The 15,861-nt window shown below is 40.0% G+C and overlaps 1 protein-coding gene across 1 annotated transcript in view; it reads right to left on the minus strand.

The window, feature by feature from the left end:
- LOC126442761 (uncharacterized) overlaps window positions 1–15,861 on the minus strand; it is a 111,038-nt gene that overhangs the window by 37,686 nt on the left and 57,491 nt on the right. The window contains exon 5 of the mRNA XM_050090794.1: window positions 4,726–4,853. Coding sequence (XP_049946751.1) covers window positions 4,726–4,853 — 128 coding nt within the window. The remainder of the gene's footprint in view (window positions 1–4,725; window positions 4,854–15,861) is intronic.

Consider the following 15,861-nt stretch of genomic DNA (forward strand, 5'->3'; position numbering starts at 1 on the left):
TGCAGTATACAAGCAAGTAAGAAGACACAAGTGCAACAACCTGCCGTTTTGAAGTCGTATAACGCGTACATGGGAGGTGTTGACCACCATGACTGGTTAGTTGGAAAATATGCGACGTTAATTAGAGGGCAAAAATGATACTGGATCCTATTTACACATATGCTGGAAATGGCCCTTGTAATTGCCTGGCTCTTCTACAGACTAGCAAATGGGAAAAATGCACTGGATATACTGGATTTCAGATGTGCTGTTACAGTTACATATCTGAAATCGGACACTGGAAGACCGAATATTAGACGTCCAGTGGAATACCCATCAAGTCAGTTGAGAGTGATACCAGACATCAGGTTTGATAGAATTGGTCATATGATTGACAAAAGAAGCACGCAAAGAAGATGTTTAAGAGCTAAATGCAACGGAAAACCAAAAACATATTGTGTTAAATGCCGTGTAACACTGTGTGTGAAGCGTTTTGTACCATTTCCCAATAAATAAATAGTTAACACTTGTGCACAGTTTAGTATGCTATACGATACTGTTAGATCCCAGGGTCCTATTCTGAGGACGGCCATTATATCAGCATGTATAAATATGCTTTGGCTATTTTTGTACTTATTGTGGTTCATACACTATGTACATTAGAATTAAGGAATAAAAAATTCAATTTAAAAAAATTAATTTGGGACTTAATGGGTTAAGTTCGGAACATCCGTGCACTGAGCCCTTCTTGTGTGTTTGTCAGCTGAATAACATTTACGGACGTCTTTTGAGTAGACATGACACTGAAGAGTGACAGATTTATAAATCTATTGTATCTGAATATATTTCTACATTAAAATCGGCTGTTAGCCATAGATGTTGCGACTACACCAGCACAGTTATGTATTATTTTTACAATTTGATATTAGATGTAGAATAAATTAACATCTGAATTCTCTGTTGACGAACGGCCTCTGTTCCTCACTCCTGCGCCCACTAAAGAATCTCACAGCGTGCAAACGAAGATATAACAACCGTCACATGGTGTAACTCATATAGCGAACACTGCAATTCTTATAATCAGATTTGTGCTGCGCCAGTATCAACCAACTTTGGCTTCTCTACAATAAATGGAGTTTATTTAATGAATTATACCATTCTGAATGAGGAAGATATAGTTGGTCATGTTCTACTGTTTGCAAATTAATGAACCAATGAAACAGACGTCGTCCTCTATTGCAAAGGGTCATCGCTTGTTATTGCTTCTGGGTGGCAGTTAATCATATGTGTGCCACGGCCAGTGGGCACATGGTGTTATTGACATGTGTGATGTGTTTCTAAGTTGTCTCCCTTCAAAAGGTCCGACTGTCCTCAAATGAAATTGTGGAGAACTTAATACGATTCACAGCTACTTACCGGTACACATATTTATTGAGAGAATGAAACCATAAAGGAGTAGATACAGTCTGAAGTTTTGTAGACAAATCCTACCTGTACTGTAGGGTGTGCGTTATATTCTTTGCTTATCATGACGTTATGACTCCATAATAAAGGAATTACAAAATAAGTAGGTAGATTTGTATGATTTATATATCTGAATTTTGTTCTCAGTTCAGTGCTTTCGAAGTAAAACTGGTGCAGTGACTATCACGATCACAATCTTTTAAGATTTGTGAAATTCAAGAAAATTTTGATAAGGATATCATAATTTTTTGAAAAGCGACAACCATATACTAAAAAATTTATTTCTCAAATACGAGGGCTATCCACAAAGTACATTACGTTTTGGAATTAAAAATAAATAAAGCATTGGAATTTTTTTTATTATATACAGATAAAAGCCACACTTCAATACTACTTTTCTACATAGTTGCCATTTAAATTAAGGCACTTATCGTAGCGTTGGACGAGCTTGGAAATTCTTTCGTCGTAAAATTCGGCCGCCTGCGCCTTCAACCACGTGGTTACCTCTTCTTGAAGCTGTGCGTCGTCATCAAAACGCTGCATAGCCAACCACTTCTTCATTGCTGGGAATAAGAGGAAGTCGCTCGGTGCCAGGTCGGGACTGTACGGCGGATGAGGAAACAACTCCCACTTAAAAGATTCGAGAACTTCACAAGTGGCATTTGCCGTGTGGGCCTGGGCGTTGTCATGAATCAGCAAGATCTTGGAGCCCAATTTTCCCCTGCACTTGTTTTGTATTGCTCTTCTGAGGTCGTGCAGAGTTTGGCAATACCTTTGAGAGTTTATTGTAGTGCCTCTTTCCAAGAAATCCACAAAAATCACACCTTTTCTGTCCCAGAAGACAGTCGCCATCACCTTCCTTGCCGACATTGTCTGCATGCATTTCTTGGGTTTTTGGGGGGAATTTGTGTGCCCCCACTGCATTGACTGCAATTTTGTCTCGCGGTTCACATGCTTAACCCATGTTTCGTGAGCAGTAACTAAGCGATCGAGTAATGAGTCGCCATCTTTCTCGTAATCGTCCAGAAACGTTAACGCTGCAGCCATTCGCTGATTTTTGTGAATCTCTGTCAAGATTTTTGGTATCCATCTTGCACAAAACTTGTGGTAACCAAGCTTTTCGGTAGTGATTTCGTGCAACAAACTTCGTGAAATTTGTGGAAAACTCATAGAGAGTTCCGTTATTGTGAAATTACTGTTTTCACGGACCGCGGCATCGACTTTTTCGACAAGTTCGGCAGTCACTATGCTGGGCCTTCCACTTCGCTCTTCGTCGCGATCGTTAGTTCGGCCATTTTTAAATTTTATGGCCCATTGACGCACTCCACCTTCAGTGATTATGTTGTCCCCATACACTTAACAAAGCTGCCGATAGATTTCTATCGGTGTACAGTTTTTTGCAGTCAGAAACGTTATTACAGCACGCACTTCACACTTCGCGGCATTTTCAATTAACGCTGACATTTCAAACTGACACAGTAACTCAATGGAGTACAGCACGAACCTCTCACTAGCACGGCAGGATGCTGACTAAGCGGCGGAATGCCATGACACCAAGATGGCCGCGCTAGCCCAGCCCCTAACGGAGACAAACGAAAACGTAATGTACTTTGTGGATAGCCCTCGTATTTGCCCCAAATTTTAAGCGAATAGATTAGTTTCTTATGTACAAAGGAAAACTTTCATAGTACTAAAGGGTTGAATTAATTTACATCAATAGAACGTCTACTACCAGTAAGTCACATATATTTCAACAATGTAGACCATTTCTTGGCAGTTTAAGTAAAATAAAATGTCAGTGCTCCTGGCACTGTCGGCAGTGGCTGAAGAATATACGTTACATTCCAAAAGCTCGTTAGAGCTGCAAAGGATAAGAATATCCGTTACAGCATCCTTATCTTCTTTTCTCCCTGAAACGTTTCTGCTCCCGTAGGCTGTCCACAAAGCCTTCTCCTACCTTTTCTTTCCCCCCACAGTCTGACGTTCACCATTTTCTCCCACAATAACCCTCTTTAATTCTGGACATCCTTCAACTGGTCTCCCCTTATCGTTCCTGGTCTTCCACTTCGTCTTCTTCCATATTCTGCCCATTCCAGAGCTATTCTTAGTAGTCTTTCTTTTACCATCTTTTTATGTTGCAAAACCATTCCATTCTACTTCTCCCCATAGTTCCTTTTAGCCGATGGATCTGGAACGTCTTTCGTTTGTTTCATTTCTTTTACTGTTCCTTGTCATCTTGCTATTGATCACTTGTAGAAAGTACATCTCTGTAGCTTGTATTCATCTCAGATCGTTCTTTGTCTGGATCCAAAATTCTGATGCATAGCTCAAAATTGACAGACAATATTACTTTCTTATAATTATAATTGCTTTGGAAAATATTTTCCAATACCTGATTACGTCTGATACACAATTAAAAAATTTTGAATCGTTTTACAACGTCTCAGAAATTTCTTGTTAGATGCTTCCTGCCATGGTTAACTTACTTCCTAGATATTTGAAAACGTCTATTTCCTTAATAGTTTTTTCGTTACAGCTCAGATCCTTTACTTTTTTTCCTTTTAGATGCTGATTTTCATTACCTCAATTTATGTTTATGTTATTCCCATGCTTCCTTTTCCAGTTACCAACTGCCAGGTACCTAGTTGGTCTTCCAGTTTCTGCTCATTGTCCTCTTATATCATCACATCTTCTGCAAATGCTAAGATTTATATGTCAACCTCTGTTTACCCTTGGCGAACTACCCTTATGGCATTGTCCATACCGGTGCATAAAAATTTATTTGTCTGCCGACTTATTAAATACTACAATTACGTTGTCTATGTAAACTGTGACACCCTCCCTCTCTCCTTTCTTTAGGAATAACACTTTCCGAATAACAAAAGGTGCAGATGGTGACATAAAATAACATATAGTAGAATCTAGACCAATCTCCTCTAAGTATGTACCCATAAAACTTAGGATTGTAAAGTAGGATCTGATGTTTCCGTTAATTTTTGAGGAAGTTCTGGAAAAATACAAAAAAAGGTACCAACGATTTTCTTTCCTGTCCTTAACTATTCTGAGCTTAGTCTCTCTGCGTAATAACCCCACAAGGCTCACAGAAGTAGAGGTGGGGTCAGATTTCTTGCCGACATTAGAGCAGGAGAACCTAAGATAGCTACAGGGTGAGTCAGATAAACCAGGAAAAAAACTCCAAGAACTGACCAGGCGCTGTGTGTCGCTTTCTCACCCCTCATACGTAAAACACAGATTAAAGGAAGAGAAAAAAATACCACTTACCATGTATTCGAATGCGAGAGGAATGAACAGTCGTGATGCATGCGTCACAGCGAGTGAAAATAGGTGTTCAAAGTCTCGCCAGTAGCTGGAGAGCTGTTCCAGGTAGACCGTCTGCTGGACCTGGAGGCCTGGACAAGAAGGCGGTCTAGTCAACAAACCAGTGAATGTGATTCCTGTAGCAGCACAGCTTTCACTTTCTGCCTTCACCTGCTCACACAGTGTCTGAAAGTAGAATCTGCTTTTCGAAACTAGATCGATATACACTGTCAGTAATAGTAAGGGTCACAGTATGGAGGCCTTAACCTGTTGTTACACAACCCTTACTACAGTGATACATTGAAAGAGCACATCAGCTGGAGTGAGAGGAGATCATCTAACGTACATTCGGACATAAAAATTCTACAAAAATTGCCTGAGAGTCGAAGTATTAAGGGACTTGAAGAAATGGAACTGCTTCAAAAACCACCCAAATGACTTGCTTAACTATTAGACAGATATAAGAAATAAGAGAGTTTTAAATAATTTTCAGTCAGCTTTATGTGCTAATAGTAGAAAGTAAAATACCTCAGGATGCCTAGTTTGCCTGTCTGATTCTGATTTAGTAATATGCATGGGATGTGAAGGTCTGTACGGAAGTCTGTCTTCCATGTATCGTGGTTTTAGAATATGGGTAGTCCTCATGGAGTTTCCAGTGAGTTGTATTGTTTTATATGAGAACAAGGAAGAATCATGTGCGCCCCCAAAAATTTTTATGTTACAGTGTATTCACATGTAAAATGATATCTTCAATTATTTATGTCTTGTTTCTATGACAATGCAAGCTACTACAAGTCTTTTAGGATGGATACTATTTGTACAATTACGCCATACCACCATAAATAAATTTCGTATCCCATCCCGTCATGCCATATCACTGTATCATAATACAGTATGTCAAATACTGTTAACACAATATAAACATGATATGAAGATGTTATTATATCAGTCGTTTACTCTGGGATGTGCAATCGCTCACGAGTGCAAAGGGTGGATGTTTTTCCCACCAGCTGCCACAATTATGTAATCTGTGTACATGAACAGTGATTTGGTGGGATTCGTGTTAAATATGTGAACATCAGTAACAGCAAATTTACTTTATGCCATTTTTACGATCCTCGCGCTCATTAAATGTTGATAATCTCAGAGCTAGTAAACTCAACATACAGATACGACCGATGTATGCATGTAAGAAGGTTCGTTAATTTTGCCATCTACTGAAGCGCAGTATAAGTGATGTGTCATCTTTAGCATTTCTTTAACGTAACGGTTGTATGTATGGCATGATGGAGCTATTCTACACATGTTTCTTCATTTTTCAGATTTTGTTGTATACCCCTTGATAGTGCCCATAAGACCGACATTGCAGTTGCGAAAATAAATAAGTTTCTCAGTCTATGGTAGCTAGAACGTCTTTTAAAAAATCACATTTGATTACCTTTATGCCTGTATGATATGTTTTGAATTTTATTCTTATGTGAGTCATTTACAGTGCAGAAGGTCATACCTGCAGATGAAGAATGGTTTTGTTTTGTTTCAAGGCCCAAGAACAACTAAAGTCACACGTATTCCACGAAGAATGTTGGGAGTACGTGATGACTACTGTGTGTGTCTAATACTATTGGAATTACTCAGGGAAAGACAGCAAAAGAGAATGTCCTAAGGACGTGCATGTTCAGTTTATCACTTCTTGCTGATTTTGAGAAAGGTCGAATATTTGGCATATGGAACTTGACAGCATCATACCGTCAGATAACACAGACATCTGGCTGTAGGGTAACGACTGCAACAAATTTGGATATTTGTTGTAAGGACTATGGGACCAAACTGCTGAGGTCATCGGTCCCTAGGCTTATGCACTACTTAATCTAACTTAAACTGACTTACACTAAGGACGACACACACACACCCATGCCCGAGGGCGGACTCGAACCTCCGACAGGAGGGAGCCGTGTGAACTAGGACAAGGCTCCCAGACCGCACGGCTACCCCGCACGACGGTAATGACTGCAGAGCGTGTAGTGACGACACGGGGTCGAGACAATGGAGAGAGGACCACTGACCGTCGTGAACAGACTAGTGGGACCTGGGTTGAGGTGTCGAGTTACCGCGTGTCGCTCACCATAGAGAACGCAGGCCTGCACGTTGCAGGGCCGAAGTCGGCTGGGATGGTCAGCGGCGTACTTCGGTGCTGAGCCTTTGTCCCCAGACGACGTGGTGAGAGGTCGTAGGAAGTAGCGGTCCTCGAGACTCGTACCTCTGCCACTCATGGAATGAAACAGAGCGTAGGAAGACCTCTGACCAAATCATGTGGATGGCACAGAGAACAATCCTTCGGGATTTCGAAAATCGTTGAGAGATATGGAAAGCAAAACTTGGTTTCAAGACTCTCTGCTTCTGGAGATATACAATCAGTATTTCGGGAAAATACCATCCGCAGTTCGGAAGGTTGCGAGGGCAGATAAGTGCGAGAGCATTCGCGCAATGAGCTTAAGAGTTCTTGCATTCAAGTCACTGAAAAGAATAATCTATAGAAGAAGGAATAGGGATTTAAAGAGGTGCTAGATGACAAGCAGTTTGGTTTTAGGAAAGGTAAATGCACCAGAGGGGCAGTTCTGAGTTTGCGATTGATAATTAAAGCTAGACTTAAGGAAAACCAAGACACGTTCATAGGATCAGTCGATATGGAAAAACCGTACAACAATGCAAAATGGAGCAAGATGATAGATATTCTGAGGGGAAAAAGGGGTAAGCTATAGGGAGAGTCGGGTAATATACAATGTGCACAAGGGCCATCAGGGAATAATAAGAGTGGACGACCAAGAATGAAGTGCTCGGATTAAAAAGGGTGTTAGACAGGGATTCAGTCTTTCACTTCTACTGTTAAATCTGTATACGGAAGAAGCAATGGTGGAAATAAAAGAAAGGTTCAGGAATGGGATTAAAATTTAGGGTGTAGGAATATCAATGACACGATTGGCTGATGACATTGCTGTCCTGACTGAAACTGAAGAAGAATTATAAGATCTACTGAATTTAATTAACACTCTAATGAGTACAGAATATGGATTGAGACTAAATCGAAGAAAGACGAAAGTAGTGAGAAGCAGCAGAAATGAGACCCGCAAGAAACTTAACATCAGGACTTATGGTCAGGAAGTAGATGAAGTTAAGAAATTCTGCTACCTAGGCGGCTAAATAATCGATTACAGAAGAAGCAAGGAGGGCGTAACACTGTCAAAAAGGTCATTTCTAGCCAAGAGAATTCTACTAGTATCAAACGTAGGCCTTAATTTGAGAAAGAAATTTCTTAAAATGTACGTTTGGAGCACAGTGTTGTATGCTAGTGAAACATTGACTGTGGGAAAACCAGAAGAGAAGAGAAACTTCCTGGCAGATTAAAACTGTGTGCTGGACCGAGACTCGAACTGAGGACCTTCACCTTTCGCGGGCAAGTGCTCTACCGTCTGAGCTACCGAAGCACGACTCACTGCCCGTCCTCACTTCTGGCAGTACCTCGCCTCCTACCTTACAAACTTTTCAGAAGCTCTACTGCGAACGTAGCAGAACTAGCACTCCTGAAAGAAAGGATTTGCGGAGACATGCCTTAGCCACAGCCTGCGGGATGTTTCCAGAATGAGATTTTCACTCTGTAGCGGAGTGTGCGCTGATATGAAAGGAGAGCTTCTGTAAAGTTTGCAAAGTAGCAGACGAGGTACTGGCAGAAGTAAAGCTGTGAGGAGGGGGCCGTAAGTTGTGCTTGGGTAGCTCAGTTGGTAGAGCACTTGCACGTGAAAAGCAAAGGTCCCGAGTTCGAGTCTCGGCTCGACACATAGTTTTAATCTGCGCACACTCCGCTGCACACAGCGCACACTCCGCTGCAGAGTGAAAATCTCATTCCAGAACAGAAGAGAATGGAAGCGTTTGAAATGTGGTGCTACAGATGAATGTTGAAAATTAGGTGGACTGACAAGGTAAGGAATGACGAGGTTCTCTGTAGAATCGGAGAGCAAAAGAGTGTGTGGAAAAGATGGACAAGATGAAGGAACAGAATGATAGGACATGTGTTAAGACATTAGGAAATGACTTCCATGGTCCTAGAGGGAGCTGTAGAGGGCGAAAACTGTAGAGGAAAACAGAGACTGGAATACATTCAGCAAATAACTGAGGACGTAGGTTGCAAGTGCTACTCTGAGATGAAGAGGAGAGGAATTCATTGTGGGCCGCATCAAACCAATCAGAAGACTAATAACTCAACAAAAAAAAATCGAAGCAATGATGGCAGAATTAAAAGTGAGAAAAAAAATTAAAAGTGAGAAAAAAACTATATTGAAAAGCTATCAATGATAAACTAGCTGATGACATTGCTGTTCTCACTGAAAGTGAGAAATAAGTGTAGGACATCTTCACTTGAATGAAAGGTCTAATGAGCACAGTCTATGAAGTGAGAGTAAACCAAAAAAGGATGATATTAATGAGGAATAAGAGAAATATGTTTAGTGATAAACTTAACATCAAAATTGTGGACTGAAGAAATTCTGCCACCTTCAGACCAAAATAGCTCATAACGGACAAATTAAAGAAGACATAAAAAGCAGACCAAAACATTCAAAGAGGGCATTCCTGACCAAAAGAAGTCAACCAGTATCAAACGTCAGCACTAATTTCAGGAACAGTAACTGAGAATATAAGTTTGAAGTATGAAGTTGTATGAATGTGACTCATGGGCAGTGAGAAAATCGGAACAGAAGACAATCAAAGCGTCTGAGATGTGTGCTTTGGAAAGATTTTGAAAATTAGATAGACAGATAAGACAAGAAATGAGGAGGTTCTCAGCAGAATCGCTGAAGAATGAGCACACTGACAGGAGGATGGGACAGCATTTTGTTCTTGGTCTTCCATTCTTGTTGTTACCTCTTGGTTCTTGTGCCTATTGTATATTATCCGTCTTTCGCTGTATCTCACTCTTACTTTTCTCAGAATTTCGAACATCTTTCCCATTTTTACAGTTCAGAAAGCTTTCGCTAGGTCGACATGTTCTATGTATCTACCTTTTTTTTATATCTCAGGCATTGTTTCCATTATCAATCGCAACGACAAAAGTGCCTCTCTCTTGTGCTATTGTGCTTCTCAGAGGCAAAATGATCGTAATCTATCAGATCCTCTACTTTCTTTTTCATTCTTCCATGTATATTATTCATGTCGACAACTTGTATACATGAGCTGTTATTCTGACTGTGCGATAGATCTCGCATTTACCTGCTCTTGATGTCTCAGGATTGTGTCTAATGGTATATCACCAGTCACGTATATTCTACACTTCAGCTTGAGTAGTTGCTTGGTTGACAGTTCCCCCAAAGATTTCAGATATTCCAAATGTGTCTTACCTATCCCTTCTTCCGTCGAAAGCTCCGCTGAGCTCTGACTCTCTTATTGGACCTCCCATGTCTTCCACTGCTATTCTCATCTCCTCTTCTGCCAAGTCATCAGACGAATCTTCCCCTCATAGTTGGCCTCAGTTCTCTCTTTCCACCTCTCCTCTGCATTTAACAACAACATTCACTTTTAATGTTGCCGCACTAGCTTTTAATTACACAGAATGTTCTTTTGAGTATTCTGTACATTGAATCAGTTCTTCCGACGAATATTTCTTACTCCCTCTCTTCAGATTTTTCCAACAGCCATTTCGCTTTGGTTTCCTGTCACCTCCTAGTTACTTCATTCCTAAATGGACTGTATTGCTGTATACCTATCTGTCCCTGAACATTTTTGTACCTCCTAATTTTTGCTATTTGTGGAAGTGTTTTTCTTTCTGTTTCCCAAGGATTCTTTGCCCATTACTTTCTTATATCTATGTTTGTTTCTCCAATTTCTGTAATGCTCTATTCAGACATGTCCACTCCCATTCAACTGAACTGTCTACTGCGGTATTCATTCAGACAGTATCGACAGCCTTAGAAAAATTCAAACTTACTTGAGGATTGCTCAGCACTTCAGAGTCCCACTTGTTTGAACATTCATTCTTCCAGAGTATTCTCTTAAACATCTGCCTGCTGTTCATTATTACCCCATCCGAAATTATATCTGGCAATGGGTAGCACTTACAATTCAGTATCTAACTTTGAAATCTCTGTCTGACCATGGTACCGCCTAGCTGGAATTTTCTTGTTCCTCACTCATTTTCTTTGCAACTTCCTCTGAGGAGAAAGTGCTTTCCATAGCTAGCGACAGTTGCGAGTTAAGAAAGTTTCTTCAAAATATGTAATTTGATAACAGAACGACGTAGAAACATGTAAACGTATTGGATTCAAAGCTTGAACATCATTATATAAATAATTTGTCCTGAAAATGATGTTTTGCGGTGTTTTACATCTGCGTGAGCTGAAGAATACGGGTAGTACATTGTAGTGTAATAAATATGTAATGTACTGAATCGACTGTGAGAAAGTTAAGTGGCAAAGACGTTGTCTGAGAGACTCTATGATAATTGTATCGTAGTCTCGGAATATCACTCTCTCTGTGGTTCACTCGTAACTAAGGGTAACTAGAGCTTTCTGTTCGCTTCTTTTGATGTTATGTGGAGAATTGTACAAGAGACACAATAAACCGTTATTATTTCATGAGAACAAAGGTGAGCGTCACGACCTTTATTAGTATTTTTGGGAGTATTGAAATAGCAGAATTGTTTCAGATTGAATGCGACGTGTACGGGAAGAGCCTGCAATCTCAGGTATGAATAGTTGCTAAAAATATCCAGCCGTCTCTCCCAAGACGTGCAACAAACAGTAATTCTTTTAACAGCACTATCACAGACACTTTTATCACGTTGTTACGACCTTTTACTGCGAGCATAATAAATCGACAGAATCTACCACATTTGGCGACAGATGATCAGGACACCATACATGACCGCACACACACGGTTGTCATAGCAACAAAAGTTTGTATGTGCATTGTGATTAATATTGTATGATGTTAATTGTACTTTCTTTTTCATGTAACCATTTGTGACGAAACGAGAGAACAAAGTTACCACAAAGGAGATAAATAGCGGAGATATGCCAGTCTATATCGCAGTTATCTACAAGGAGTAAGTGTACGTTGTCATATTCTATTCTGCTGATTCGTCTACGGGTAGCAGCAAAGAGTTAGGTGTAGACGGGCACATACTTCCTTAGTAGATTAGCGGTAGTTTGTGTTACAAATTGTGTGTCAGTTCAATACGACTATTTGTCACAAAACGGTCATCTGCATAGCCATTAGCAAATCATTAGCTACTGAGTAAGCAATATATGTTACACACGTTTTTAACGGATCATTTAGTATTAGTTATTGTGTAATTATATGGTTAAGACACGATCTTAGACCAAGATGGCTCAATCGGGTGAAACTAGTTTGCCCCCGACTAATGTGCAGGAGGTAGTTGACCCTATGACAGTTTTACTGAAACGAATAGAGGGAATCTCTCGAGAATTTCGAGAAAGTCAAGCTGCGTCTCATAACGAACTACAGTCTGCTCTGCAAAAACAAATAGCAGAATCACAGTCGATATTTAAATCAGAGATTAATATAATGAAAACAGCTTTACAAATGCAGATTGTAAATACGCAAGAGGAACTTAAAACTAAAATAGAACACGTTTCTCTTACGCAGACAGCTTCAATAACAGAGTTTGAAAGTTTTCAGGAAGCATACAAGCACCTACCCGAAGCGGTTAACAATATTCAGTTAGAATTTGACAAAGCGTCACAAAAGCAAGAGCAGCTATCGGCCACTGCTACAGAACTGTCACAGGAATTACATAACGTTACAATAGGGCAAGCTAACGTGGTTAAGCAACAGCTTACACAGCCGGCCGACGTGGCCAAGCGGTTCTCGGCGCTTCAGTCCGGAACCGCGCGACCGCTACGGTCGCAGGTTCGAATCCTGCCTCGGGCATGGTTGTGTGTGATGTCCTTAGGTTAGTTAGGTTTCAGTAGTTCTACGTTCTAGGGGACTGATGACCTCAGCAGTTGAGTCCCATAGTGCTCAGAGCCATTTGAACCATTTGAACAGCGTACACATGAGCTGGAACAGTTTTCCGATGTTTTTAATCAGTGGGTCGGTGAGCGTGATTCACAATTAGCGGACGCTGTTGAGCAGAAAGTTCAGTCTGCAGTCACCGAAGCTATAAATGACAGAGATTCTCGGAACAAAGAATTATCAAACGACTTATTGAAAATTGGGAAACAATTCGAAGAAGTATTGACAGACACAGAGCTTGCACACCAAGAATTTTTCAAATGTCTGCAAGAGGTGCGTAAACAAATTGACGATATGCGTCAGTCTGACCAAGATTATCAGTCAGTAGGTTCCGAGAACATCTACACAAGAGACAGAGTTAACCCATCTCGCATCCAACAAAATGCTGGTGTACATGAACATCGACATACTGACAATTCCCCACATAGTAGTGGCGTGTAGGATCGAGTATCAGATTATGCAATACTTGATATGGAGGAAAAACTTATTAAATATAGACAATTTCCAACTTTCAATCCAGAAAAGAAAACTATTCATCCCATCGTGTTCATAAAATCGTTTAAAGGAGTTTTACCCAGGATTTGGCCAGAAAGACAGAAAATTAGTTATGTAAGTGGACATATGGTAGGAGACGGAGCTATGTGGAGTACTGAGGCAATAGACACTTATCTTATGTACTCAGATTTTCAGCAGGCTTTTATCGACAAGTATTGGTCTCCTGCAATACAGGAAAGGATAAGAAAGCAAGAATTATAATTCAAGACTTGGAACACTCAGTAAATATTTTGAGCGATATCTCAACAAAACAAAACATTTTTCTGAAGCAGTTTTTCCAAAGGCTTGGTTAGAGTATTAAAATCCAGATTGCCGATTGACATACAAACAAAATTGCTGCAGGTCAAAGACAATAACCTGGAAGAATTCTTAACTGCAGTCGATGCAGTCGATATTCTATTAGAGGATATTAAAGCTAGTTCCTACAATCCACACGAGATCAATGGTTTAAATGAAAGGAACCATAGCAATAGTAATCACAACAACAGCAGGCAACAACAATCAAATAGCGATAATGGGCAACAAGGACAGAGCTACAGATCAAATAGTAATTCCCGTCAGGATAATGGTAACAACCAGGGTTACAAGTCCCATAACAACAGGAAACAGGGATATCGCCAAAATCCCAGAACATCAGATTGGAACCAGTCACACAATAACAACAATGCTCCACACAATCACAACAATAACAGCAGTAATTGGAGAGATTATTCCCCAATAATTACTGATGTTAGTGATGAACACAACTTACTAACAATGGACAGGAAAACTAAAATCGACCAACTTTAGCCCCGAAAGGCTGGTCAGAACTTGTGAATGGGGTCGTGACAATAAAATAAAATTGATTAGATACAACCATGCTGATATCAGGGAAGAATTGCTTGAAGGTGATAAAACTTGTAACTTTAAGCCACGAAGCATGCCACAAGCGGCTATAGAAGTTAATAATGAGGGTTTTAAATTCACAGCAATATTAGATACAGGCGCAAGTGTAAATGCTATCTCCACGGCCCTCATGAAGAGGTTACAGGAACGAGCAAATATACCGACCTTACCCATAGCAAACTGCAAAATATTAGGTGCTGTAGGAGGACGTTCCAAGTCAGTGAAGCTACAGACAAGAACTAAAACTAATTTAGGTAATGGAGCCATTGATTGCACGAGCCTAATTGTCTCAAATCTTGCCATAGACTTAATTTTAGGACATGAATTACTAAGAGAGTTAAATGCAATTATTGATTTCGCCTCCAGTAAACTCATGTTGACTGTTGATGGTGTACCTCTGACAGTTAATTTAATTCAAAAGCAGGAATTGCATGAACGCTGCTGCCTTAGAATCGAAATTAAGCTGATAAAGATAAGTTTCAACAGGAAGATTTCTAACCCTCTAACCGAAAAACCAGAGTTAACTATAGGAGAACAGATTGATGTTAAAGTAACTGAAGCAAATGCCCTGATATCTCCACAGAAGCATGAGTTGAAACAATTGTTAAGCAATTACACCATGGTATTTGATAACAAACTGGGTGTTATCAAAAATTATGTTTGCCATTTAAATATTAGGCCACACAAAACTTACTGTCGCCGATATTACTCCATTCCATGGGCATTAAGATCTGCTACCGATCGGGAGATGCAGTAAATGATTAGCTGGTACATCATTGAACCATCCAACAGTCATTATTGCAGTCCACTACATGTAGTACCAAAGTTAGATGGTAGTGTACCTTTGGTTTTGGATTCGAGGCAGATTAACAAAATTAATCTTCCTGTGAGAACCCAACCTCCCAATATAGAAGAACTAATCCATAATTCCTGGTGTGAAGATTTTTTTCTACAATTGATTTGCGATCCTCATTTTGGCAGGTTGCATTAGACATGGAATCAAGGAAGTACACAGCATTCCTTTAAAAAGGCTGCAGTTATCAATTCACAGTATTACCATTTGGATTAAACGTGAGTTCAGATGTTTTTATTTCAGCATTGGATACTGTCTTGGGACCTGAGCTGTGTGAATTGGTTACCCCATTTGTGGATGATATGTTGATTGCTACAACCAACTGGGAGCAACATATTGTAATCCTAAGAAGAGTCTTAGAAAGTTTTAGGTTATCAGGAGTAACTGCTACCTTGAAGAAATCCAAGTTCTCCTTGAATGAAATCAGTTTCCTAGGACACCTAATTACATCCTATGGGATTTTGCCAGCTCAAAAGAAAATTGCCGCAATAGAAAACTCGCCATCACCACGCAACCGAACACAATTAAAGGCATTTCTGGGATTAACTTCATTTTATCGTCGTTTTATACCGACACAGAATCTTAATTCAGAAGCATTAGTATCCTTACTTAGGAAGAATGTGTCATGGCAATGGACTCCAGATTGTGAAGAAGCATTCAACAGAATCAAAGTGGCACTTGTCAATGCACCCTTACTACACCATCCGGACATGACAAAGGAGTTTGAACTAATGACAGATGCATCGTCATATGGTTTAGGAGCTTACTTATTTCAAATTCAGATG

This window comes from Schistocerca serialis, unplaced genomic scaffold, assembly GCF_023864345.2.
Source record: "Schistocerca serialis cubense isolate TAMUIC-IGC-003099 unplaced genomic scaffold, iqSchSeri2.2 HiC_scaffold_1402, whole genome shotgun sequence".
Classification (NCBI taxonomy): Eukaryota; Metazoa; Arthropoda; class Insecta; order Orthoptera; family Acrididae; genus Schistocerca; species Schistocerca serialis.